The 27,592-nt window shown below is 50.6% G+C and overlaps 1 protein-coding gene across 1 annotated transcript in view; it reads left to right on the top strand.

Annotated features, from left to right (window-relative positions):
- The first annotated feature begins 1,083 nt into the window (after window positions 1-1,083).
- The window catches only part of NCOA1 (nuclear receptor coactivator 1), a 59,890-nt gene continuing 33,381 nt past the window's right edge, over window positions 1,084-27,592 (top strand). The window contains exons 1-3 of the mRNA XM_086460497.1: window positions 1,084-1,169; window positions 5,096-5,262; window positions 27,204-27,298. Coding sequence (XP_086316623.1) covers window positions 1,084-1,169; window positions 5,096-5,262; window positions 27,204-27,298 — 348 coding nt within the window. The remainder of the gene's footprint in view (window positions 1,170-5,095; window positions 5,263-27,203; window positions 27,299-27,592) is intronic.

A 27,592-nucleotide genomic window follows, 5' to 3' on the forward strand; every position in this document is an offset into this window, starting at 1 on the left:
TGTCTGAGTTCTCAGGTCTAGGAGTATCATGGTCTTTGGACAAACCCTTTAACACTCTTCAAGGTGAAGTGTCCAGAAAGAAGCCTTAATTGGCTTTTTTGTATTTATTGGGCTTACATAGTCTTTTATTCAGTTAAATATAAAAAATGTAATTCGTAATTAAGGAGCATTAGCACATGGGATATTGCCATGTTAGAATTCTCATGACTTCTGGACCATCTTTGGTTGCTTAGACCTCTTATTTGCCATAGCGTGGGCTAGTTTACCCAACATCTGTTGAAATGACACCCTAAAAGTAGTGGTGAAATGTCCGTATGTTGGAGAGAACTGGAACCCAGGAGGTGCCTGGTGTTGGGAGCGGCCAAGGACTGGTGGGAAGCTCTCTGCCAGGAGAAGATTGGGGCTGGGAGGACCATGAGTGGGAGGCAGCCTCAGCGGGAGGTGGGGAAGGGGTTCGTGGGAGGGTGTCACATCCCGTTAAGAGATGAGTCAGTTTGCAGCTCTAATTAAAGCCCAGGCCATGTGCTGAGGGGAAAGGAGGTGGTGGGGGAGCAGGAGCGCAGACACAATGTGAGGGGTGGAGCCAGCCGTGAGTCAGAGGAACCAGGGGGAGATGGCAGAGGAGCTGAAGATGGGCTGAAGGAGGAGGCTTGCAGGAGAAGGAAGGAAAACAAAAGTGATTAAACACACATAAACAAAGCTTGAGACAGGCTGTGTTTAGATAGTTGTTAAAATCCCATGGAGCCAGGAAGCTAAAATCTGTGGGGATACAAGGAAGAGCTCAGTCTGTGATTTAAGGGTGCTGGTGCTGGTGGTGAGGGCTTGCTTGGCCCCATGGCCACCAGGGAACACCAGAAGGAGGGTAACGTGATCGCATATTGTCTTCCCTTCGCACCGTTTCCTTCACAAGCGAGGTGTTGATTCAATCAGAAAGACTCGGCGTTGGGTTAGCTACCTCTTCCCAGGTCACTTGGTCCATGTTTTCTGGCTCGGCCACGGAGGATCTGCTCCTCCTGCAGCTGCGAAATGCTTGTCCTTACCCTGTTCTCCCTTTGGTTCCAGGTGCAAAGTAGGTCAACCAACATGAGTGGCCTTGGGGACAGCTCGACGGACCCTGCCAACCCCGACTCTCGGAAGAGGAAAGGCTCGCCCTGCGATACAGCCCAGAGGTACGTGCGCCGCTCCCAATCCGTCCCCTGCCACGGCTACTTTGTCATTCTCGCTGCGTTGCTCCGTCCCGTCTGCTTGAGCAGATGGAGCCGGGTTTCAGCCACTCGGAAACGTTCACACTTCCCACTAGAACTTCGCTTTGCTTTTAGCGGTGGCTGCGGTGGAAGATGGAGCATGATGGAAATGCAGCTCCCCATCTGCTCTGCTTGTTGTTAGGTGGCAAATGATGATTAGAGGCTCGTTATCAAAGTTAATGTATTGATTTTATAAATTGAGAGTGCTCAGAGCATCAAGAACGCTTTCTCAGGGTAAATTTGGGGCAGATACTTCTGCGAGGTCTGCAGATCATCTCAAGCCTTCTGCCTCTTCGTGCCAGATTCCCAAGAAATCCGTGGTTTTGTAATATTCAGGAACTCTGGTGGAGACCCTCTTGCTCCATGATGCAATTACAAAAAGGAAAATATTTCTGTCTGAAGCATCTTCATTTCTGTGTGCTGAGGCAGGCTGCTTCCAAGCTCGGCTCACTGCAGAAAGGCACCTTTTGCTTATGACCGAGCCTTCCCGTCCCAGCTACCTCCCCACCTATTTAGGCTGAGAAGTCCTGGATAGGGGCAGTTGTGATCTCCTTCCACAGACTTTTCCAGGCTCCCTGTGTGTCCTGTGCATCCTTTTTCCATGGTGATATACTCTGTTAGGAAGGATGAACGTACGGTGCTGCTGCTGACTCTCTGCCTCTGCTGCCTGGGATGCTGTTTTGGCCGTCATCACAGAACACTGATGCACTGAGCAAAGCCCAGGTGTATTTTCCATCACTTCCAGCTCATACATGATATTCTAGACAAGAAATGTAAAGGCTACGGTGTTCCAGTAGAGAGACATTAAGTGGTCGGTTGAGGATTTCTGTTTATTGCAGTTTTTGATTGCAGCACCTCCCTTCTGTAGAGTTCACACACCTTCGTACAAAGGCTCTGCGGTTCGTGGCTCAGCTGTGCCATTACATTGCAGAAGACATTTTGATAGCACTTGTAGCTGTCTTATTCCTACCAAATACTTCCGTCATCATGGCAAATATTTCCCCTTTCTGGCTGAATCATTTGAGTCAGAGCTCTGCAGGACTCACTGCTGTCTCCAGGCTGGTCCTGGAGATGATCCTTGCCCTGGAGGTGAGTGTGGGGTGAAGCTGTTGGTCTTTGAGTCCCCATGACAGAGCCGTGGGTAGCAAGGTGGACCTGGACACCTCTTCTTGAAGGAACTGCTCTCCAGATGAATAAGCACACACCTGGCTTTGTTTCATCTGCACTGCCTTTGGAAAGCAGTTCTCTTGTGGTTTGTTTCCTAACCGTGAAGCACCCCAAGAAAGCCTTCTGCTGCCGACACCATGGGTCCTTCAAAAGATATAGGGTGTGGAATGAACTGATCGTAGAGAAGCAGAAACTTCTGGATGAAGGATTCTCCTTCCTTGTCCAAGAACAATGAGTTTTTACGTACCCTTTTAGAAGGGTTGACTCAAATACTTGTTCTTCCGTTGGCCATCCAGCCCAGAACACTGGAGCTGAAGCATGTTACCAAAACCCAGGAGAGAAGTTCTCACCAGTGCCGTGTCTTCCGTCTTTCAGATCGACTTGCAGCTGCAGCAGGGAGGGACCTCGTCCACCTCCCTGGGCTGGCCAGAGTCCTCTGTAATGCACTCTGGAGCAAAGTGAACTTCAAGACTCCTTTGTTAAAACCTGGAAGATTTAACTATTGCTTTTGATGATACTTGGGAGTCATAAAGAACAGCCCACTGCTGTAATATTCTCATGATGCTTTTATGTAAGGAAAATTGGCCAATTCTCCCTCCTACAATTTGAAAGTTACCACAGCAACAGCGACATTAAGGGTTTTCATGAAATGAGCTCACCCACAACAGAGGGATTTTTTTTTTTTCTCTTCCCCTCTGCTATTGCTTTTTGCTTCGCAGGAAAAGCTAGGAATTAATTTGACCTTAACGAAAATACTCGCTCAGCTCCTTTGAGAAGCATTTGCCTGCCCATTGCCGGGGAGCGCACCGGCGCTGGTGTCACCGGTACCTGTGCAAAAAGAGGCTGAAGTCTGTGGCTGGACCCAGCAGGTGGACATCCATCCTACCTCTACAAAGCCACCTGCAACCCTTGAGTACCTGCTGGCAGCTGCCTGCCAGGGAAGTGAGGGCTGTTGCGCCCACCCAAACCCCGTTGCAGAGGAGTTTCCAGGTCGCACCGTGTGTCTGCCATGGAAGGTCTCACTCATGGGCTTCACGGGATGGGTGGCCCAGGCAGAAACACAGCTGGTGTTCTCCGCACCTGCAGCTGGCCTCGCCTTTGGGTTTTTCCCTTTCTTTTTTGATTCTGCTGCTCCACTGAGTTAAAGGAGGGCGGGTCACTCCTGTCACTGCTCTGGAGAGGACGCCTGGAGAGGCACGGGCAGGAGGAGAAGCGAGGCGATGGAGAGTGAACTTGGGAGGTTCATCACGGAGTCTTATCCCCGCGGTCGTCATTTTCATGTGAGAGCAAGTTTAAGCAGCAGAAAAACGCCCAAGAGACAACGCCTGCCTGTCAGACCTGGATATTGAGCTAATAAAGTGGAATTAAGAAAAAAGAAAGAAAGATCTGTGCAGCCTACTTGAGGAGCTCCGTAGAGGGGAGGGCTGGTGGTGTCTCATCCCCTTTTGGACAGATATGGTTTCTAAAGGGTCTCTGCAGAGTTATTAAGGTATATTCACACTCTGGTTGGCTTGCACTCTCAGCAGATAAAATAAACCAGATATAAAAACCGAAATAAACCAAAATAAACCTCTTCTCGAAGCCTTCAGCTGTTAGCAGAGCTTGTTTCACCACGTAGCACAGTGCAACGGCATCTGCAGTGGGACACAATCTCCTACCGAGCTGGGCGTTTGGGTTCAGCTTTTGTAACCAGTGTTTTCTCAGCCCTCCGTGAGCGGTGGGGCCTCTCTGAGGCCAGGAGCATCTCACCGTGCCCACAGGCATCTCAGCAGCTTCTTGCTGTCTAGTAAATGTTGAGGATTTTCAGGCAGTACGTCTTAAATAGAGTGCTGGGCGTCCTGTGGAGGTTGCAGCAAAAAATTAGGTGGCTTATTGAAAACCAACCCGATAAAAGGCCTCGCAAGTGGTGTAGAGGCGTGTGGGGTATTTTGAGGTGTCCTCGTTTCATCCTGCGGTTGATGTAGAGGAAGGTATTTAGGGAAAGTGTGTCTTTGTGTGTCTCTCCCATATGCACAGTTCATTTTGGTGGGTTTGATGCTTATAACATCTTTGGTAAAGGGATATGTTACGGTGTCTGGGGTGGCTTCGGTGATGGCCATGTCGCAGCACGTAAATAATACATTCTCAATTCCCAGAATTTACAAATAGTTGATGGGAGAGTGTTGGGCTTCTGCGGTGGCCGTGAGCTGAAAGCAAAGCTGCTTTCGCTGGGACAAAAAGGTTGATCTCATGAATATTTCTCATTTTCCTCTTGTCACTGTTGATTCCGATTTTCACTTTGGTGAACTCTGGTGGATGTTGTTAGCTTTTAGGTATGAATTTAGGATTCAACCTGGCGACAGCGGGAATAGTGGCTGTAGAAAAAGAAGAGGTTGTATATAACTACTTCTTATTAGTTTTGATATAACCATTTTTGAAAGGAAAACAAGAGTCCTGAGTGTCAGAGGTCTGGATTTGTTGGGGGTGTCTGTCTAGCCCTATGTATCTACCTTGGCATTAGTTTTCATTATATAAAATAGACAAAGGTCTGAATGAACTCCCCAGTATTTTGGAGATATTTGGATTATAGCGTGGTCCTCACTCCAGCAGCTACTTGTATTTTGTGTTCTTGCCCAGTGCCCAGGTGTGACTAGACTGAGCAGTGGGGAAAAGTCATTAACGTGACTTTTAATTTTTCCTAACAGCAATGAAAAGCGGCGACGGGAGCAGGAGAACAAATACTTAGAGGAGCTGGCGGAGCTGCTGTCTGCGAACATTGGGGACATCGACACTCTGAGTGTCAAACCCGACAAATGCAAGATCCTAAAAAAAACGGTTGACCAGATCCAGCAGATGAAGAGGCTGGAGCAAGGTAAGGCGGCAGCCTCCTGCCTTGGCTTGTCGGGAAACTTCCGAGTGAGAGCGTTCTCCGGGTACCCTTCAGACACTAAATGGCAGCAAATGATCATGACTTAATTCATGAAAAATCATGACATAATCATTCCATTTGCAATAGTTTTCCTTCTCCTGCTTTTACGGCAGCGGTGATACGGAAGGGTATGCTTCGCCTCCGTTGTTTGGCTTGTTTGAGGCGCCCCCTTTGTTGCTGGTGCGAGGAGGCACTTTCCTCTGTGTTTGTGATTCATCCTGAAATTAGATTAAAATAATCAGAAGCGTTTGTTACGCTTTCAGGATCAGGTCCATCCAGGGCTTATCAGCAACACTGCTATTAACTGTGTGCAGGAACCCCGTTTTACGGCCGGGGGGGGGGGTGAAGGACAGGTAGCTCTGCCCCATGCTGTGCAAGACTTGGTGAAGAACCGTGTCCCCTTGTCAGATCTGTTCTCCTGCCAACCAAACAGATTAGAGGGGGCATTAACCCACCTCTCGCTGGTGGATACGGCGCTGTAACCGGTGAGCAGAGAAGAGGTGCTTGAGAAGCCACATCAAGGTTAACATTCCCCCCGAGTGTCAAGTCATAGACTGAAATGTGGAAGTCCAAAGGGCTCGAGCGATGCACAGGAGAAGGGGTGAGGTGTGTTAAAGGAGGGAGCGGGGCTTGTTCAGGTCCTTCCAACCTCAGCGTCCCGCCTGGAGCTGCTGCAGGGGTGGGCTCCATCTTGCTCTGCGTCGTGTCTGCTCAGGGCTGCCCATCTCGTGCGCTCAGACGCTTTGTCCTTCGGGCAAACGCTTTGTCCTTCGTGCACAAGGTGAATCCCGCTCGGTGCTAGCGCTGAGAGCGCATCATCCGTCAAGCGTTGCCTTTGCCAAAGCTCCCGTCTCACGCTCCGAGCGGAGCCCTGTTGCCTGATAACAGATGTTAAATTTTTCCCAAACCCTGGGCCTGGGGCGTGGGTACACACGCACAGGTGCTCCGTAGACTCACGGAATGGTTTGGGTGGGAAGGGACCTTGAAAGGTCATCATCTACTCCAACCCCCCTGCAGTGAGCAGGGACACCTTCAGCTAGATCAGGTTGCTCAGAGCCCCGTCCAACCTGACCTGGAATGTTTCCAGGGATGGAGAATCTCCCACCTCTCTGGGTAACTTGCTCCAGTGTCTCACCCCCCTCAGCATAAACAATTTCTTTCTTTTTATCTAGTCTGAATCTGCCAGTTTTCAGATTAAAACCATCACCCCTTGTCCTATCACAAGTCAGGCATTCCCCTAGGTCCTCCCAGCTCGCTATTATTTTAGGCACCCAATTCTGGGGCAAGCACGGTGGCAAAGCATTCAGCTCACGTCGCACAGGCTGCCCAGGCTTCCTGAGGAACGAGAGCACTGCTTTTAGATTTCATTCACGTTGTGCCCGGGCTCTGAAAGGAGTTTGGTAGAGGGTGAGTACACCCAGGTTCCTGCTTGCCGCCACTTCACTGTTCATTAGTTTTCTTGACATTGCACAGCAGGGCTGAACATTAACTAGGACAAGCACTACTTAAAAATATTATGCCTTGAGCTTTGCTCTGTATTGCTGGCTTATCTAGCGCGGGGCCAAATTGTCGAAGAAAAGAAACTTCACCTGTATTTGTTCTTAGCAGTTTCCTGTGAGAGCGTTTCACATGAGGAGGTGGGGAAAATACAGCGAAAAGTCACAATATTGGTGGCCAGAACAGTCTTCTGCCCTCGTAGTTAGAGTGAATGTTAGACATCGTGTTTCCCTGCCTGTGTCCTTCCTCCTCCTCTCTGTTTCTCAGCCATAAGGCTAATATTAGTATATGCTAACTACTGAGGATGTAGTTTTGTTGCTAAAGTATTGTGAACCGCGACATATCCTGCAGTGCGTGGCCGTGCTCCTTCTAATGCTCCGTTGGGAAACTCAGCTGGAGACGTGATCTCATGTTGCAGAGAGGAGCCGGGGAGTTGGGGCTTTGTAGTGACGTGTTACAGCAGGTTCAGGACGTCCCAGCAAATCACAGAATCATGGAAATCCCCGCAAAGGGTGCTGTTGAGCCCAATAATAAGCAAAACCCATAAGCACCGGGGAAAATGATGCTAAAGCTTGTCGGAGAGCAGATTTCAATGAAAAAACAGCCAACGTCCTGTTATTAATTTAATTAATAACGTGCCAGGTGCGGAGCCGGGGAGCTTAGGAAGGGGCAGGTGGCAGCGCCGGGGGAGCAGGGACGTCCCAGGGACATCCTCCCCGCTGCCAGCTCCGGAGGGTTTAGAGGTCACATCCCACCCCTGCACCTCCGCCGCGGGTCGTCCTCGGATTTAACCCGCCGAGGGGCGGAGGAGCCGGCAGAAGCTTGCAGATGGATCGCACGCAGGGGATGAGCCCTCCCTCCCATCCCCCTGCCTGCTGGGCTGCTATTTAAAGTATGAAGCAAATGCTTTTAGAAAAGATTCCTAGGTCTGGACCCCTTCCAATGTTAGTAATGTACAGTTGGCAGAACAAGCGGTTTGCGGCTGTGGCAGCAACCTGAAATTCATCTGCCAAGACAGCAATAAACGCAGCAGAGGAAGAGGCCAGACAGTTAATTTTTCAGCCTTTGTCCGTCCCGCAAAAGTTTTGCTTTATTGTTTTTTTCGAATCGGGTGGTTTTAGCGTCGGGGGCCCTGAACTGTGCCTGCGCACGGCCGCTCGTCGGGGAAGGAGGAGAAAAGGCCGCCGATGTCTTCTGGGCGGTGTGGAGGTCAGCAAGGAGAAGATCTCTCTGAGCCTCCTACCTGGGCTCCACGGGGCAGTGGTCCGTCCGTGCGGACCTCCCTCCCCTTTGCCTTCAGGTTGGCATCAGGCCCAGCCCGTGGATGCCGGAGGTCCTCTCCTGGGGTGGCCCCTCTGCTGCGGAGCCGTGCTGTGAGATGGAGCTGATGTCCATCCGTCACGCGGAGGTGAGCTCGCCCAAGGTTGTTTTAATTTACAGCGGCGCTGCTGCGGTCAAAACCCGACGGATGGAGGCGAGGTGGACAGCTCTGCTGCTCAATGGGTGTTGCTCTTTGGCTTGTAGAGTTAGCAGAGGTAGCGTGAGGGCTGGTAGAAGAAGCTGTCAGGGCAGCGTGGTGGAGCTGCGACGGAGTCAGGAGGCTGCAGGACGGGGAAGAGGCTCGGTTGGCAGCCGGTCTGTGGCCACAAATGTGAAAATAAGGCATCTTGGTCATACAGGAGAGTGAAAAATGAGCAGAGGTATCGGAAAAGCTCATGCACAGACCACCACTTGTTTTGTTCCGTTGCTGTAAAATGATGTAATACTTGATGCCTACCCGATGGAGGTTGGGGTCACCCCTGCCCAAGGACGGGCAGAGCCTTGGCATCCAACACCCCTGTGACACCAGGCTCTGCGGTGGCAGGCAGCCTCCAGAAAGGTTTTGCTTTTTTTTCCCCCCAGATGATTTTTTCAGGTAAACACCCCAGTTTTGGGAGGGTGATAAACCTTTGTTTTATGGAAGGCGTGGTGAGCAGTGCGCGGAGATCTGATGGAGATGGAAGGCAGCAGAGGGGTCATCTCATCCCCCCCTGTAGAGCTCCCAACCTGGGCAGCGTCCTTTTTTTTGAGACGAAACCACCGAGTCTTTTCCCAAAAGCCCTCTCCGTTGATAGGCTGCTTAATTTCCTTCCAGAGCAGGAGTATAAATGCAGCACCTTAATAGAAATAAATCAAATAGTATTGAGCTGTTCATTACGCCGCCTACAAACTCAAGCAGCCGCAGAGGGTTGCCCTTGAAACACCTCCTAAGGCATCGCAAGCGACTCCTCCACCACCAGCGTCCAAGGGACCTCCTTCCCCGCGTCCTTCCTGCGTTTGCTCATCGCCGCTCGCGGGCGGTCGCTCCCGCTGTGCCGCCGTATGTTCGACTTCTGCGGGAATCGGTGCGCAGAGCCGGCAGCTCCCTGGTCCAGGAGCCGCCGCGGCACGGCTCCCGGCTCCGCCAGGATGCGTGGGGTGATGCTCGTGAGTTTCTGGTCCTGCGAGGTCCAAAAGCCCCAGCAGATTGACTCTGTAGTTGCCAAAAGAAAGGATTTATTCTGGATTTGTACAACTTCGCTTGTCTCAGGAAGGACGCCGAGTCACACCTTGCCTTTGCAGTGCGAGGTTTCTTACGGTGATGGAGGGTTGTATGACACCATGTGCGACACCTTCAGCCCCAGTGAAGCTTGGCTTTTTGGTGGTGGAGCTGCTGAATTTATTCCTATAGATGTATAAGGGAAAAAAAAAAAATCAGATCTCTGTTAACGCTGTTTTATTCTGTAGTAATGCTACAGAATAGTGACCTGATTTGGGGATGTTTCGAAAGGGCACGAGGCAAAGAATTGGCTTTCTTTCCCGAACGTTACTGTGTTAACCTCCAAAGATGACCCTCGATTTTTGAGTTTCTTTGTGCAGGGAGGGGGAGAAGGCTATTTCTTGAGCCTTTACTTTAACAATTTTCAGGGGGGTTAGGGATAAGAGCATTTCTGTGTCTTCCTGGACTACACAAAAATTCCACAACTTGTTCTTCTACTGCATGAGGGTGTCCTCTTTCGGGTCGAACAGAACCATGGAGCAGTTGTGTCCTCCTGACACCTTTTTATTTGTTTGTTTTTTTTTTTCCTGAAGTGTGGCCATAATAAGACAGGCTCCTTCAGGCAAGTTTGTGCTTCTTTGTCGCTAGGGCACATCAACTCAAAAAGAAGAGGACCCTGAATTTAAGACCGCCACCCATTTGGAAATGAACCTACTTGGGGAAGTAATTTTCCTTTTGGGTAAATACAGTGGGTTAATTAAGTGAAGTATATGAAATAATTATTGATTTTGGCTGCTCTGTTGCGTACAATCAGTGGGCTGTCAGTGGCTTTCCTTTAATTAAGTTTCCCTGCTGTCTTGTCATATGCTTAGATTTGGCCCTGGGTTTATTTTGTGCTATACATGTCCAGCTTCTAGCGCAGAGAGGTCCTGGGTCCTCAGTGGGACGTATGGAAGCCTCTTCAAAACAAAAGCTGAGTTTCTTCTTGGGTTTGGGAATGCCAACACGTGGTCAGCTTTAAAAAGAGAACAAAAAAGCCTTGGTTTTGTATGTAGTGGTGGTCAGAAAATGGTGAAGCAGTGGCCTGGGAAGAGGCTTCTCCCACAGCCTGCGACAGCGGCGTGAGGTTTTGGGAGGAGGAGAGGAGGAGACCTTGTCCTTGGGCGCTGAGTCAAGAGCCCCTTCTTGTCCCAGCAGCCGAGTGATGTGGTACGTTATTAAAGATCATAAAATTACTCCCATAAAACCACAAAGCAAGTAATTGTGTGCAATGTGTGGAAGGAAGTCTCAGAGCTGAGGCCCCTTGGCGAGCTTTACCCCCAAAGCAGAGGAACCCAGCGCAGAGCAATGAAAGGCTTTCAGCTTGTTTCTTCTGCCCAGGTCCAGGCTCCCACGTTACCCTCCATCTACAGGGTTTTGTGTCCTCAGCCTCTGAGGATGGAGCTCTACATGGCCTTTCATTAGCTTTGAGGAAAGATCTAGCCCAAGTCCATGTTACTGGGTCTGCAAAGGAGCTGACGCCCCCAGTGCAGGAGTGGAAAGGGCCTTTGGGACCTTCTCCTGCACTTGGCTGTTTTGCCAGGGTAATGCAGTTAAAGTCCTTAGGCCTTTTTTTTTGGGGGGGGGGGAGGGGGTCTGTTTAGAATCCTCCTAAATTGTCTGCATATCTTTCACCGACTCCAATCTGAACGCATCTTTCTTGACATGCATTGAATCACAGGCAGTATTTCCAGTTTATGATTAAACTTCTCAGGTCCTTGGAGCTGCTGCCTCCACGCCACCAAGGGGAAGTGCCTTCTGCCTGACGTGCTCTGCCTTGTTTACGCTTGCAGTATTTCTTGAATTTTATAGTTCTCGTTTTATACTCTTTTCGTTTCAGCTCTTCCCTCTCCCCCTATTGTAATCCAGTATCCTCTTGGAGAAGTCTAACGTTTTACCTGAGCGCTGGCGATCTTTCTGCCCAGCTGGAACCATCTCATTTCCATGAAGCTCATTTCCATTTCTGATAGTGGTGGTGGCTGAGAAATGGCTTCAAAGCAGGGTCAGCTCTGGGATCAGCCCAGGTTGCTGAGAGCTTTACCTAGCTGGGCTTTGGATTCCCCCAAGGGTGAAGAAGCACAAGTGCTCTGGGCAACCTGCTCCAACACTTGGCTGGCCTCGTGGTGAACAAGATTTTTCTTCTATCCCACCTGAAACTATTAGATTCAGGGAATTCAAGTGTAATTTTTGGTAGCTTTTATGTGCTGCATCAACACAGAGGTCCTTCAGTGGACCCAAAAGAGGACACTGCCATGCAGTGGAAGAAGAAGTTGTAGAGTTTTTGCATAGTCAGAGAAGAGATGGAAACCCCATTACTTGGAAAATCATTAGAGTGAAGGCTCAAGAAATAGCCTGGGCTCAAAGCATCCCAGCTTTCAGAGCCAGCAATGTGTTATGAACAGAAGTGTAGGTCTAGCGTACGAGGTTTGACTGAAGACCAAAAGCAAGCGGCAGAATGGCATCGGAGGAGCAATGTAAGTGGAAATGTCTCCTGGAAATGAAGTGAATGAAAACCGCTTTAAGGGGTTTACATTAATTAAAGGATTTTTTTAATTAATTAATTAAAACCACATTAAGGTTCGTGTCAAATCTAAAATTAGATTGGAATCTCTTCAGGCTACAACTGTCAGCCTGGTGCTGTAGTCTCCTCTTTAAATGTATTGACTTTATCGGAGTTATCCGGATTTTGTTTGCTTCAAGGGAGGTCAGAAAAGGGGAGCTTTGCTTTTGCCTTAGAGCGGTGTTTTGCAGACTCTGGGTTCCTTCGCTTTCGTCCCTGAGGTCAGGAAGGACCTTCCTGGCCAGCGGTGCTGTCGCCGGGTGTTTGCAGGTGCTGGGGAGGAAAGTTCTTTCTTCATCCCAAACCTGGTGGTTGGATTAACCCTGGTGGAGCTGCTTGTGCAGCTAGAGGGAGGGGTGCACGCCGCTTTCATCTCATCTTGGCAGCCAGTTTTTCACCGTATGTTCGAGGGCTACAGAGAAAGAAAAACAACCAAACCCTGGAGGCCAGATTAGACATCAACGGGGAGGGGGAATTCCTCCTTGGCTCCGGTGGGTGCCCACTGAAAGCCCTCAAGTGTGAGGCTGATCCAAGGTAAGCATAGTATAAACAGATCCAGTCCTTTTAACTTCCTCCTTCCAGGAATCCTTCTGAGATCCTGAAGAGGGTGAAACCACCTGCTCGTTTTCAGTGGAAATGAGTTTCAGATCATTTCTGTGCCAGCGCTGCCCTTTAATTTGATTTATTCTTCATTTTATTTAGTCATTACAGCCCTTCCCTAATGTATTTTTATGAGGTTGCTGCTCTTGTTCTCTGCCTTCACTTGACTTTTCCAACACCTTTCCTTTGATCGACCCAACAGCTCTTGCTGTACTTCTTCCAACTGAACTTCATTTTTCTTGAGTGAATTGGCCCAGACTGCCATGATTTTTCTTACCAGATCTCACCAGTAGCATTAGGTGGTTGCTAGTACCACCCCTGGTATGCTAGAGGCAACGGTTGATGTCTCCTCTTGTCACCTCCATTAAGCCAGTCCCAACTTTTAGCCAAAGCTCATGCTCTTGGTTGATGAGTGCATGACCTTCAAGTGGTAACAAGTGGGAGAAATTAGCAGTTTCGCAGAGCAATTGGGTAGGTTTTCTCTCTCTTTCATGGTCCCCTTTCATATGAACAGCTCAACCCACCCTTGAGTTGGTGTGTGTTTTCTCCCTGCGTGACCACCTTACCTCAGGTGCCAGAGGAACACCACCGGTGACCTCTCCTCATCCTGATGGAACACCTTTATTCTCTAAATTGAATTTCATGGAGCTTCTTGGGAGTCTCTGCTAGATCTCAGTGCTATTCAACATCTTCGTGGGTGTGGAAGGACAAACAAAATCATTGCTAGACCAATACAGGATGAGCATACAGGGGTGCTGGATGGGTGGTATCCTGGGAAACGGTGCTTTTCATGAAGATCTGGAGATCCTGGCGGCGAAGGCAGTCAAGGTGAGCTTGGGATGTGATGAAAAGCAAGGCGGGCTTCCCTTGGGTGATGTTATGAGTGCATGGAGTTGGTAGGACAAAACGAGAGCTCAGGCATGGTATCCACGCTGGAAGGAGATTGCAAAATCCAGAGAAGGCAGAGAGGAGAGCCACAGCAATGAGCCAGGGGCTGGAGAGAATGTCTTGCAGCTTGGATGGTTGAAGAGCTCTGTTGAGTGTATCCAGAGGATAAAAAAAAAAAAGGAGTGGGGACATGGTGATGACACTCTAAACACTAACAAGGACGGAAAATGCTGGCTACTAAAGAGGTTTTTAAATCCAGCATAACAGAGAATGACTCAAAGCCGAAGCCAGACAAAAACAAATTAGGACTCGGGCCCAGAGTTGCAACTGGGAGGGTGATTGCTGTGGGAAGCAGCTGCCAAGGGAAGCGGTGGGTTGCGTCAGGTTTGGGCCAAACAGCAGTTGAGGGCTCCTGGTGGTGGAAGTGGGTGAACTTTGATGGCTCTGCGATGTTCAGGAGGTCAGACTGGCCAATCTAGTGATCGTTCCTGGCCTTCATGTCTATAAATCTGAAAAGTTTGATTTTGCAAAACACCTCGAGACCTGGATCTCCATCCATGGCAGCGACTTCTGCCAGCACAGAGCCAGGGCGAGAGCCCTCGCTTTGCTTCCCGAGCATCCCGCATGGGTCCCCTGCTCCACGCTCCATCCTGCACACTGCCTGGGATTAAAACCTCCCCGTTACCAGAGTAAATAATTGCACCTCGTGCCTGAGGGGTGAAGAGTTTCTTGGAGCGGGTTCGGGGAATTTCACACCATCCCCTTCTCCGCAGTTTGGTTTCAACGTGAAATGTTAAACGGATTGCATCCCTGCCCACGCGCTCCGCAGACATTTGTGAAGTCTGTCTCTCCGTATCCTCTGGAATCTGTTTTATATCAGAGATTGATTTCAGATACCAACTCCCCCAGGTCAGTACTATAAAAATCTCTGCCTGTGCAGCAACACCAGGGAGCATCCTCTGTATATGTTTATTTTATGGAGCCGTACCACCTACAAAGCATGTCAATAAAATTCTCATCCCTGCTCTGACAGTTTTAATCTAGCTGGCAGCTTAAATATAGACCAAGGGGAAGGGGAGGCTGCTAAGAATTGCCCGGACCTCTCCAAACGGTGCCTTTATTTTAACAAGTGAACATTTGGTTATTACATCTTCAAGCTTTTAAACATCTCGCACTGTCAAGAACTAATAAATCCTTTAGCACCTTGCCGTAAGAAGAGGATCTGATAGGATGTAACAGGCATGTGGATCATGCAGACAGCCATAAACCACCTGTAGAAATCACTCCTCCTCTTGCCTTCTGCTGTGCTGGATTAGCTTTTTTTTTTTCCTCTTTTTTTTTTCCTCCTTGATTCAGTCTCATTTTTAAGAGAGGCAGGAAAGAAGGAGGAAAAAAAATCCCCTTTCTTTAAAGCTTTTTCCCCGGCCCTCCTTACCCTTCGTAGAGATGGACAAAACCTCTTTCAAAGTTCTTCTTCCCCCGGGATGGCACCCCGGCAGGATTTTGCATCCTCTGAGCTTGTCTTCCCTCTGCTCTGGACCCCGGTTCGTTTGGTTGATGATCAGAAAGAGGTTCATCCATCCCGGGAGCTGGCATCCCTTTGGGTGCAGGAGCAGGACAACAAGGATCTGTCCCACCTCTCTTCTAGCAGCCACGCTGGAGGCATCTCATCTGAGCAAGCCAGCAAGTGTCCTCTGCAAGAGAGGGGGTTCAGAGGGAAGCTCACCCCAGCCCATCTCTGCAAGTGCCTGTCTCGATTATTGACCCACCAGAGCACCCGGCGGTGCAAGCGTTGCCATGCCTAAAAAGCAAGAAGTAACACAATAAACCTCTTTCTTATGGGAAAAAAAAACCCAAAACAAACAAAAACCAAACCAAACTTGGAGCCAGCCATGTTAAGTCCTTCTGTTTTCATTTCAGATTTTCCCCTAAACAAACTTTTCTAGACCTTAATCCTCCTAACGCTCCTGCAAGCAAAGGAAATAAAGGGAGATTTGTACAAGGAGATAATAGCTTTTATTATGCCGAGCGGTACGGTTGGGCAAAGCAAACAAACTTGCCGGGACACGAGCGTGAGAGATGCAGGAGTGGTCTCGCTCCCTCTGGGGCCACATTATTCCCCAGTGCCCAGCTGCCAAACTCCTCATCTGGCTTCTGCTGCTGCCCCCGAGCCCCACGGGGTGTCTGGTGGCACTTAAAAGCCTCACCAGAGCCTTGGGTAGAGAGCCAACTACACCATTTGGATGGTTTTAAATGATAGTTCTCACCGTTCCTTCTGCCCTTGCTATGTAGGAAGTCTGTCTTCCAAGATGTGTTTTCATTAATTAATTAAACCACCATCAGCTAACTACCCTTTAAATCATTAAGTCTGTATTACGATGAGTGGCGCTGACGAATGCTCGAGTGGTGGATCAGGTTCCCCAGGCTGATGTTTGCCCTGGGTTCGGCGCGACTGCTGCACTGAGACAGTGAATTACGTCCGTGGATGGTTTCTTATGGGAGCAGGGAATAGTTTGGACCATCCCAAATTTTTGAAATAATGGATACGGTCCTTAAAAAAGCAGTTGCAGGTAGCTGCACCTTGGCCCTAGGTGCAGAACCTCATTGCATGAGTCTCTGCGGTATTTCCTGGGGGGAAATGAAGGATATTCAGCCTCGTTTCTTACTCTCCCAGGCACTCGCCTGCTTCGGGAGAGGGAGCACCCGAAAGCTGTGCCTTCAGGCACCCACTGTGGACATCCAGCGTCTGGTGCTGGGCCCGCAGTTCTGCAGGTAATGATTGCACTGGAAGAGTCAAAGTTCGTTTTGGAGGTGAGGGCCTCCAGATCGACAAGAAAGCAGTCTTCACCTGTGTGGCTTGGTCTGTCTTCTCCAGGTGGCTTCCCATACCACGTGGCTCCATCTTCTCTGGGTGGCTTCCCGTATCAGGAGGCTCCATCTTATCTGAGTGGCTTCCCATCCACATGGCTCCATCTTCTCTGGGTGGCTTCCCTGACAGGAGGCTCCATCTTCTCTGGGTGGCTTCCCATCCACATGGCTCCGTCTTCTCTGGGTGGCTTCCCGTAGCACGTGGCTCCATCTTCTCTGGGTAGCTTCCTATATCAAGAGGCTCCATCTCTTCTGGGTGGCTTCCCATCCACATGGCTCCATCTTCTCTGGGTAGCTTCCTATATCAAGAGGCTCCATCTTCTCTGGGTGGCTTCCCTGACAGGAGGCTCCATCTTCTCTGGGTGGCTTCCCATCCACGTGGCTCCATCTTCTCTGGGTGGCTTCCCATAGCACATGGCTCCATCTTCTCTGGGTAGCTTCCTATATCAAGAGGCTCCATCTTCTCTGGGTGGCTTCCCTGACAGGAGGCTCCATCTTCTCTGGGTGGCTCCCATCCACGTGGCTCCACCTTCTCTGGGTGGCTTCCCATATCAGGAGGCTCCATCTTCTCTGGGTGGCTCCCATCCACATGGCTCCACCTTCTCTGGGTGGCTTCCCACACCAGGAGGCTCCTCTACCTAGCTTCCCATACCACATGGCTTGCTCCTGCCCATCCCTGTCCCCCAGGGCCATCTCATGGCCCAGAGCTGCGCTTGCCCCTACTGACCCCACTCACGGGCGTGTGTTACAGCCACCCCTGGGTTCATGGACGCCGCACCACCAAGCCTGCCCTTATCTCCAACAGCTCCTGTTGGCGTGGCAGAAAAGGCAAGTCGATCCCCTCGATAGCCGCAGATTGACAGCTCTCCCTGGGCAGCCGAGGAGAGACAGATGGGAGGCGTGAGAAAGTTGGGTTTGGAGAAGTGAGGCTGGTGGGGGCGGGGGGGTTGGAGTGCTGCTCCGTGCATGGGAAACGTCAGCACCCCCCTTGCCGTGCTCGAGCTTTGCATTGTCTGCACGCTTTGGCAGGCGTCTCCTTGCCGGTGCAGTTCCCATGGTTGACGTGCTGGTGCAACTTGAGCATCAAGCTGCTTTAACGGTTGACACGAGTGAATTTGTAATAGTAACTTCTCATGGACTTTAGCGTTGCAGCCTACCAGGGCTTCAAGATGCTACATCTTGAGAAAAGACAGTCTAATTCTTCGGAAAATGAATTAAATCAGATCGTTAAAATGATGTCGCAATGTATTTTATGCCTGCAGGAGGAGAATGAAGGCTATGCCAGGGCTCAGTTAAAATCAGGGGGGGAGCTACATGTAGCCCTTTCTCATCTCTGCAGATTTGACCATGCAGAGTTGACACAGTTTTTGAATGAATTAGATTCTTCAGATTTGAGATAAAAGTTTTTTTCTCCCTTTATTCCTTTCCCTAGCAAGATGGAGATGTTCTACCTGCTTGATCTCAGCGTCGACTATAAAAAAAGTCTTGGCTCCTTCTGCCTGTTCTCTCCTGTCAGCATTCAGCGCTCATTAATTTTGCATTCACTCAGCACCGTATAATTTTTCCTGACATTGTTCAGACAACCAGCCTTTTTTACTTAAGACGTCTCGACACCATTAATGTTTAACTCTAAAAGGTGTGAAGACAGAAAGAAAGACTCTTTTCCTTCTGTTTTAGCAGCAGCACGCTTTGCTCTGCGCTCTTCGCCGTTGCACAAGGATTTTATCAGAAGCAGAAAAACAGAGTTTTCCATATAAACTTTGCCAAAGAAAGTGATGTTTGCTGGTCGGAGCAGAGCGCGGTGTCTTGGATCTTCATCTGTACTCCTGGTGCTGTTGTACACTGATGGTGCACAACGCCCTTTGCCTTGGGCCACGAACAGATGTGCTCTTGCAAGTCCATCTGGAGTCCTTCAGGAGAGCACCACCAGTTGGTGAAGCGCCACGATGTGTGAAAGCAGCATGGGTTGAAGCTAACCCATGGTGGTGGCGTTTGGGTTGCGGGCAGTCATGTGGCGTGTGACAGCGTCTCAGCTCGGAAGATGTCAATAGGCTTCTGAATCCGCTCCGGCAAGAGCTGCAGAAGCGTGTGTGGTTGTGCATTGGGTTTCTTCAGCTGGAGGATGGGAGTGTTAACAGGGAGTTGTATCTTAGGCTCATTAAAGGGAAACACGTGTCTTGTCCGCCCTCCCTGAGGTCCTCACTTGGAAGGATGTCATAGGTTGCCATTCAGTTGAGTGCGCAGCGGTTGGTTAGGACGAGGGCAACGCTGGAGTACGTTCTTTGCCATTTATAGTAAGGATCAAATGGGTTAAAACAAGACTATTGATTTATTTGCATTGTACAGTCCTGAGGAACTTGGTTGTGCCTGCTGCTGGGTAGATACATGTTTAAAAAATAAGAAAAAAGTTTTAAAAAACCCAACAAAATTCCTGCCCTCAAAATCCTTATCCTCTACATGGGAAAAGAGGGGAAATACCAGTTGGAGGAGCAGCCAAAACTGAGCAGCAGCCCATAGCCACGCGAAAGGTTAATGTTGCTGGAGCTTGGGATCACCAGCGTGATGACCTGGTGCAGAGTTGGGTTGTTGTCCACCGGGAGCGTCCGTTTCCTGGGGCTGGTTGTAGACGTGGTGGAGGTGGTTGTAGCTGTTCTGGTGCTGGGCAGTGCCATCAGCCCCATGTGGCAAATTGCACTGAAGCATCGCGGCATGTTCTCCTGGTTTTGAAATATCCCTCTTGAAGGGGTTTTGGGGCAAGTGGAAGGATAAGTCAAGGTGCTGTGTTAATATAGACACTGGCCTGTTGTGTCTTTTCCTCATATGGTTTAGAAGGTACCTTGAAATCACTAACCTTGATATAAATCCCGTGTCCCACCTGCAGATCTGTGCTGCTGGATGAGTAAGTCTGCATGGTTTCATCCTTCTAGGATTTGATGTTTTATGCAGAGGTTGAAGAGGTTTGTATCTGCTGGGACTAGCCCTGCGGACGGGCTCTTGGGCTGCAGGCAGCATGGCAAATAGCTGTGAGAGCGTTAGATGGAGCTGTCATCATTCCTGGTCCAGCAGCAACACTTGGTGGCTTTTTTTGACTGCTTTTCCAGCCAGGCCGTGAAGGAAGAAGCTCAGGTGAGACATGGAAAAGCGGCAGGATATCCTGCTGTCCTGCCCTCCACCGATCTGTCTCCACCGCTGGCTGTACTGATGCAACTGGAGCGGCCACCAGTTTCAGTCCTCAATCCCCACCATCCATGTGGGCACTAGAGCCTGTTTTATACACCCCAAGGGCTTTATTTCCTTCCTTGGCTGTGTACCCGGCGAGATGTGTCCTCCTGACACGTGTCTTTGGATGTAAATTGATGGAAGAGCGAGGGTTCAAGATGTGTCTGAAGAAACACCTGGAGCTGTGTCAGTGAGGACATTCTCCGGGACGGCACAGAAACACTCGGGGCCGAAGTGAGCGCGGCGTTGCCAGCGCTGGAGGTGCATGGGTTATTTTTTCAGGGCCAACATGGGAGTTAGGTGATGAAGCCAGGATTTCAGCTCCCATGGGAAAAGAGAGGAAAAGAGAGAGAGCAAAACCTGGTTGACTGCTGGTTGTGGAGGAGGGCTAGGGGATGAGAACACACATTAAAAAAAAAACCAAAAATGAAACTCTTGTCTTGTACAGGTATTGAAAATGGATCAGGCACATCTCTAAAAATGCCTTTTTCTCTGCCTTGGCTGTAAGGGGAGCATGAGGCGTGTAGCTCAGGTGGAAACATCTCTATCCTATGCTCCGTGAGATGGATCTCACCCCGATGTCCTGGCACTCGCCCCCCTGGCGTTACGGCACATGGTTGGGGAGCACCCTGGGGGTTGTCACCTGTAGACCACCGCGACGGGTGGTGTAAGGCAGGCAGGCATAGGGCTCTGAAGGAGCCATGCTGATTTCTGAAAGCCAAGATCTGCTCTTCTATTTCTTGCACTGATATTTTCACACTCTGAATCTCACAGATTGTATTTTTCCACAGTTTTTTTTAAATTCATAGATCAGATAATTTCCTTCCTCCTACTAGAATAAAAAGTTATACAACCAAAGAGCTGCTGATTTCCATACAGTGTTTTAGAGGAATCTGGTATTTGTGGAAGTGAAGAAGGGAGGACTCTGGGCTGAGTTTTCTGCATCTGCCTCCGTGTGAATGTGCTGACGTTAAATAGGTGGGCGCTGGGCAAATCTTTGCTTCCACAGCTTGAATTTTGGTTTAGAGAACCTCCAAAGAAGCCGTCGTTGCCGTGGTCCAAGTGTGTGCCCTGTAGGCTACGTAGGACAGTCTTTCTTGGAAGTTGGCTTCATCCCCGAGTTGAGGTTGGATCTTCCTCTACTGGTTGATCCCTAGGGGTGGGGAGGAGAACGTTCGGGCTTGCTGGGCCTCAACAGGAGGCTGGAGGTGAGCTCAACACCTCGGGTTTCCCTGGATGGCCAGGCCACCACCACTAGCAGCAGCTGGTGATGCTCAGAGGCTTTCCTCCAACATGTCCCTTACCTGACAGACCTAGACATGCCTTCCTGCTTGAGTACTGTTTAAAAAGACAAAAGTGTTTTAAAAGTGTTTTAAACACATTCCTACCGTCTAGATCCCATTACCTGCTGCTTTCCTGTATCAATACCGTTGTCTTTTTCTCCTCTCGTGGCTTTTTTAAACCAGTTTTTTCCTGCCCCGCTGGAAGGTGCACTCGGTGCTCGCCTTCTGCCGAGGAGTTTATTTTTCTCCTGTTGGGTTCGCTGGACTGATGAACCTTGTAGCAGGCACTAATTAATGGCACAGCTTTCTGTCACGCTCTCGATCCGTGAGTGCATCGAGTCTGTTCCATCTGATTTTAATTAACTAAAAATCAAAGCTCCTCATTGGGGAAATTACACATGTGGTTATTTTTTTTTGCCTCGTTCGTCTTTTAAAAAGCAGATAGAGCAGATCCTGCCTGAGATCTAGGGGGTTCAGCCAGCACAGCCCTTGGGGAGGCTGCGGAGAGGGATGGGGAGCCATCGTGCCTGCTGCTCCATGGTGTTTTCCGGGCATCACATCAACTTCTCCATCTTGCCCTGCTCTGTCATCCTTGGTACCCACCAGGGCACCCACCACGCTCCAGGAAAGACTTCGGGTCCTTCTCGGTTGGGCTTTTTGCCTTCGAGCTGTTGAATTTTTAATAGAAAAGTCAAAACCCAAAGACTTTTTGGGCTTCTATGAGAAGAAATGAAAAACGAACGTTGCCCATAGAATGTTGGGTTGAAAAAGAGCCCTTGGAAAGCACGGGGCAGCGTTTGGGTCCCAGCCATCACGCCCGTGACCATGGGGGGCCTCTCCATGGGAGCTTCCTCAGAGAGTGGCAGGGAGCTTCTCACAACTCAAGGCAAAACTCAGTATATTACAAACTTTTGCACTGGGCAACTGGAAACAATTGTTCTGATTTTCTGTGTTCATGACATTTCTCAACAAAATCCGGATTTGAATTATTTTATGTCCTGGTTCAGAAAACCCACAGAAAACCCACGTGCAGTATATTATTGTTCAGAGATTCCTTTCCCCTTTCTGGGGGAAAAAGAAAAGGCATTTCAGCTGCAAAGTTTTAAATGAAGAGCAGAATCAAACAGCTTGGTTTATTTTAATTTGAAAGTGCAGATTTAAGGGATGGAGAGACAGGAGCGCTTGCCCTGGGTGCTACGGATGGAGCTTCCCACCTCCACCCCTTTCACCCCCATTTTCCTTCCCCTCCTGCCCTCTGGAGTGGCTCTGGGAGGTGTCCCCTAAGCCACTGACCCCCCACCCTTTCCGGGTGGTCCTGCCATCACTCTGGTGGCGTGTCCTTGCTTCTCCTGCCCCTTGTGGTACAAGTGCTCTCCTGACCGTGGGGCTTTGTTGTGTTTTGGGCAAAAAGCAGTAAATTAAGGTCTTTGGGGGGACTTTTCCCATTGTGTGGCTGTGGCTGTCACCCTGCACAGTCTCAGCATTGCTCCTGGAAAGGTCTCCAGCTGGGGCTGCTGGAGGAGGTCACAGCTCCTCGCCAACACTTGTCTTCTCCCTACCTTGGACATCTGGTTTTCTCCCTACTTTGGATGCCTGATTTTCTGCGGGTACAGATTTTCAGGTACAGAGGTCTGGAAGCGGAGGGAGGCGAGTGCAGAAGCTGGGGATGGTTTTGCTGTGCCCTGTGCCACCAAAAACGGTGGCAGAGAAAGAGCAGAAGACCTGCCAAAGGGATGGAGGCAACTAAGGTGAACTAGGGAGGCTGGGGAAATAAAAAACCAGGGATGCAAAGAGGGAAAAGAGACAAAGAAAGGGGGAGACACCGGTGACCCTGCACCTGTGTGGGCAGGGAGGAGGTGGCACCCGCTTGCCAAAGCCGCGTCCTTCAGCTTTGCTCCGTGCGATGTGATTTAGAGGCAGAGCACCTGGGCCGGTTTTTAGGGGACACATATTGCACTGGCTCTTTTGGGGGAGCAGAAGTAACACCCCAGATGAGCCGTTTGCCTTTCCCATGTGTCCTCTGGGCTTTGGGCTTTTATTAACAACAACCACAACAAGAAAAAAGGACTTTCTGCATTGATGTCCTCTAAAATCAGCGGGGGAAACGCTCTGGACGGGTTGGCTGCCCATCCAGACGCCTCAACTTGCCGGTGTTGCCCCAGCCTGGGCTGTACCCCACCGTTTCAGCGGCTTGCCACCCCACCATCAGCCCTTGCCTCGCTTTTTACTCTGCTCCCCCTCCCCTTTCCCTCCTCCCCCCCAGCATTGCTCCGTACCTTCCTTCCCCCGTGCCGAGCCCAGGAGGAGCCGCGCGGTGAGAGCAGCCTGGCCGACAGCCCCGGACACGGCTGGGTACCACCGGCCTGGAGGACGGGGAGCAGCTCTTGGTGATGCAAAATCTGTTCCCATCGCCGTGTGCTGCCGCCCATCGCTTCCAGCATCGGGGCACGTGAGCGTATCATTCCCCTTCCCGTCCCGGCGTGCTTTAGCAGCATCCTGCATCCCTCACCAGCCTTGTGCCCTCCCCATCCCTTCTAATCCTGCAAAGAATCAACGGCTCCCAGCCAGGAGGCTCGTGTGGCTGCGAAATAGCGGGGCTGAGCTGGAAATGTCACCTCTCCCCGTGCCAAGCTTGGCTGTGAGGGGTTGGCACGGGACGAGATTGTTTTCAAAGTGACCGCGGTGTTCCCAGGCGTGGCAGCGGGCAGCGGGTCCTGCGCCCGCTGCAGGAGGGTGTGGGGTGACCTGGTTGTAACGCGCTTATCTCACAGTTCAAGTCCGCTGACCTGATATTTTTGGCGTGCCGAGGACCCCGCGGCTCCTGTAGACTCCGCGGGCACGCAGACACCTCCGTGGATGTCAGAAAATCGGGGCGTAATTTGAGGAATGCTTTTCAAATAGCTCCTCTCTGTGTTGCAAGGAAAAAAAAAAAAACCAAAACCCAAAAATCAACAAAACAAACCTGCTTTAATCACGTTTGCAGCAATTAGGTTCCCATCAGGGCCGTCGGCGTGCCGGGCTTTTATTGTGCGATGGGGATTTACGGTGCCTGAGGCTGCCAAAGCCCCCGCAGCTGGATCCCAACAGCCTCAAACGGCAGCAGCGCCGGAGCTCGTGTTGCTCCTGTTGGTTTATTTTCATGTGGATCTGTCTGTCCAGCTTGAGAAGGAGATTATGAGCTTGGGGAACCAGGAATTTGCTCTGTGTTTGGTTGTGTTGAGTGCAGGGGATGCCTGGCCCACGACTGATGCTTCCTGAGAGCGTCAGCCTGTTGCCGGTGGAGCAGAGCCACCACTGCAATTAGCGCTGGGAAACAAGAAAGTGGGGATTCATGGGTTAAGGTGCAAACCAGCGGTTTGCTCGTCACGTATTCCTCGTGTGCTCGGGATGGAAAAGCTGAAGAGCTGCATTTAAGCACTTTAACTGAAGTGCTCAGCCGGGATGCGCTGACGCTTGGAAGGAGTTTTGCATCGCTGGGATGTGCCAGCCGGGAGAAGGTGAGCAGGAGCTTTAAGGGATCCATCTGCTCCCGGATCCCAGCGCTGCAAAGGTGGGAAGGAGAAGGACTTGTGCACGGGGGAGATGGCACCAGCACGTCGTTCTGCCGGTTAATCCTCCTGAATAACGGGCTCGGAACTGGCAGATGAAACTGTTTTGCTAAAGCAGGAGGAGGATCCTGCAGCCCAATTAAAGGATTAGAGCTGAAAGCCAGTTCATTGCCTCTAAGTGCATCCATTTATTAAGAGGAGGGGAAAAAAAGGCATTTCTCATGCTGTGGTACCCACCAGCTCCCCGGGGTTTGGGGGCATGGGAAGCTCTTCCATCCCTGGAAGCGACTTGGGTGTCTTCCTTGGGAGGGTGCTGCTCCTTCGTGATTTAACCGTGCAGAGGTGGTTCGGGTGGGATGAACTCCAGTTCGATCGGGGAAACTGAGGCCCGTGGGGAGGAGGTGAGCTGCCCAGGGGGGTCCGTAGCAGGATGCAGGGGTGAGGGATTTTAGGGTTGAAGTCCAGCCGTTGCTTGAGCATCCAAAAAACCTGCGCGTGCGCGCTCCGAACGGGGCACGCGTTGCCTGCTCTTTTCAGGGCTGTGCCAGCGGAGACGAAGACGTGACCTTTTTCGGTTGATTTATTTTCTAAAGAGAAAAGAGCCGCTGGGTGAGAGGGGAAGCAGAGGCAGAGATTACCCGATAAATCGGTGGGGGAAGCTGGCGGCCCCCTCTCTGCAAGACCAAGCGTCGAACAAATGCTCTCCCAGGCTCGCTCCCCTCAGAGCTGCTTTAGGAGCCGCGCACAGAAGGAAGGACAACGTGAGGCAAGAGGAAAACCCAAAGTGAGCTTGAAGACAGCTAAAGTGCTGGGAGGACACAGGGGTGAAGAGTTTCGAGTGTCAAAGAGATGAGCAGGAAACCTCCAGCAGCCCTAGAAACCTCTTGGCTTGCACCTTTGGCATGCACACCGCTGCGCTCGATGGATATTTATCCGGAGAAAACATCTCTTGCCCTCTGGGAACGGACTGGCAGGCTGGGCAGAGCTCTTTCATCAGCTCAGTGTGTTGATACACATACACATTTGATTGATAAATGTATTTATTGATGCACATGAGGCACCGGGGGTTGAGGAGCCTTTTCCCTCGTCCTGCTGGGCAATAAAGTTCACAACTTGCTGCCATCCCTCTTAAAACCAGTTTGGGCGATTTTCTTCCTCCAGCTCCCAGCACCGCACGCGTGTTTGGTCCTTGGGATTTTTCTGAGCATCCCTTTGATTTCCTGGCAAACCCCGGGATGTTCCTCCTGCCGTGTGGGGAGGCGCAGCCTGCGAGGATGGGGCTGCATCCCCCTGGACCGTGCCTGTTGTCCACAAATCACCGGCTGCATCCCAGCCCCGGCATCTTTCTTTATACTAACGTTTAATACAGAAGGATCACGGCTGAATTTTCAGCTCCTAGGCTGAGTTTGTGGTTCTGGTACGTGGGAAAACCTTGTAATTGGTGTAAAATTAATAGAGGACCAAGTTTCAAGCCGGTTTTGGCTAGCCACAGAGAATCTTCTTCATTTTTAATCAAAATCTCCATCGAAGGCACCTGTGTGAGCCTGGACCAAGGACACTTCAGGCCTCCTGCAGGGCTGATAATCCCCTTTGCCCGTGCCAACGGGCACCGACGTGCGGTGGATGATACCCTGCCCCTCTGGCTCTCCCTGGGAGCTTGCCTTTTCGCCTTTCAGAGCAAAACATCGCTGTGGCCAAAAACATCTGCAATCTGAGACGCCCCTGCTTTTCCCTTGCTAAGGGATGCCCGATCAATGAAGCAGGGATCCCTTCCATCAAGGTGTAGCTCCCACTTGCCTCTCTCTGCTCTTATTCCACCCAAAGCACGTGATTAAACAGTAATTAATCTCCTCTTTGCAAATACATCTACAGCCCCAGACGTGCCAGCCTCCCAGTCGCTCCCAGTATCAGGGTTTATTCTCAACGACGTCCCGCAGAGACGGGGCTGCTGCTCTCCCCGTCCTTCCCAGATCGCATCCGGGGAGGCTGAGGGCCTCTCCCAGCTTTCCCAGGGGAAAACAGTCATGAATATGGAGGAGCAAAACAGAACAGCCCCGAAACGCCAGCGGCATCGTGGCTCACTTGCCCGTGATCGCTGGCTTTATCACATCCCACTTGCCACCCGCCTTTCGCTGCTGGATTTATCCCGAATTCCTCGGAGTAGCTGCGCGACGTGGCTAGCACCTTTCGGGGGAGTGCGAGATAAATAACAGGGCCTTCTCTCTGGGTTTTTTGGGGCAGGGTTGGGGTTTTTTTTTCCCCCAAAGGGATTATTCAGCAATACAGCGTGAGAGTTGCTGGCAGGGCTGGCGCTGGGCTCCTCCAGCGGCATCACCAGCTCCGTGTTGGATGCTCTCCTCCCAGCCCCACTGGCTCCTGGCCGATGGGCATCATCAGGATGCTCCCTGCACACCAGGAGCTGCTTTTTTGTCTCAGGCAGGTTTCCTGTAGCACAGCCCGTTCTCTGTGAATTCCTCCCGGCAGTTATTTCTTAAAGTGTTGGCCACGAAGTTCCAGATCAAATGCTGTAGCTTGTGCTAAACTGGATATACCGTTTCCTTTTCAAAATGTTGATTTTGGATGCCTCTTTCCGCTGGCTTCTGCTTAAGATGGGTTTTTCCTTCCTACTAGCGGGAGGTTGTGATGTAATTAGTGCTTTTATTTGGTAAGAATTAATAAATAATTAGAAATGACGTTATCTCTTCGCGGGACTGCAGGATGAAGTGAAAATGCTGGAGGTTTTTTGGTGCGCGTCCTGCATGGCCTGTATGACAAGCGGCCGATATTTTGTTTATTCTTGGTAATCATTCAGTAGGAAAATGACTTTTTGTTTTGGCTGACATGTCCCTTTCCCGTCGCTACAGAGAAAGCAGCTGATGATGAAGTCCAGAAGTCCGACATCTCGTCCAGCAGCCAAGGGGTGATTGAGAAGGAGTCTCTGGGACCTCTTCTTCTGGAGGTAGGTGCTAAAACATTGTTGCTGATGCTGCCAGGCTCCCGCTACTGCCCAAAGCAAAGCAGCCCACCAAGAAAGCGAAGTACAGAGGAGGAAGGCAACAGGGGTGTGGATGGGATGCTCTAAGCCCAACCACACCCCTGGCCTAAGTTGCAGCTAAACTGATTTTCATCCTTCACTTCAGCAAATGGTTTGGAAAGAGAGTCTTAACCAAGCTTGATGGAGCTTGGACTTGGTGCAGCCAAAGCTGTTCTGGACAGCTTCTTCGTATCAGCTTTAAAATATGGAGTTGCTTCT

The sequence above is a fragment of the Leptosomus discolor genome, chromosome 2 (assembly GCF_034619465.1).
Source record: "Leptosomus discolor isolate bLepDis1 chromosome 2, bLepDis1.hap2, whole genome shotgun sequence".
NCBI classification, from domain to species: domain Eukaryota; kingdom Metazoa; phylum Chordata; class Aves; order Leptosomiformes; family Leptosomidae; genus Leptosomus; species Leptosomus discolor.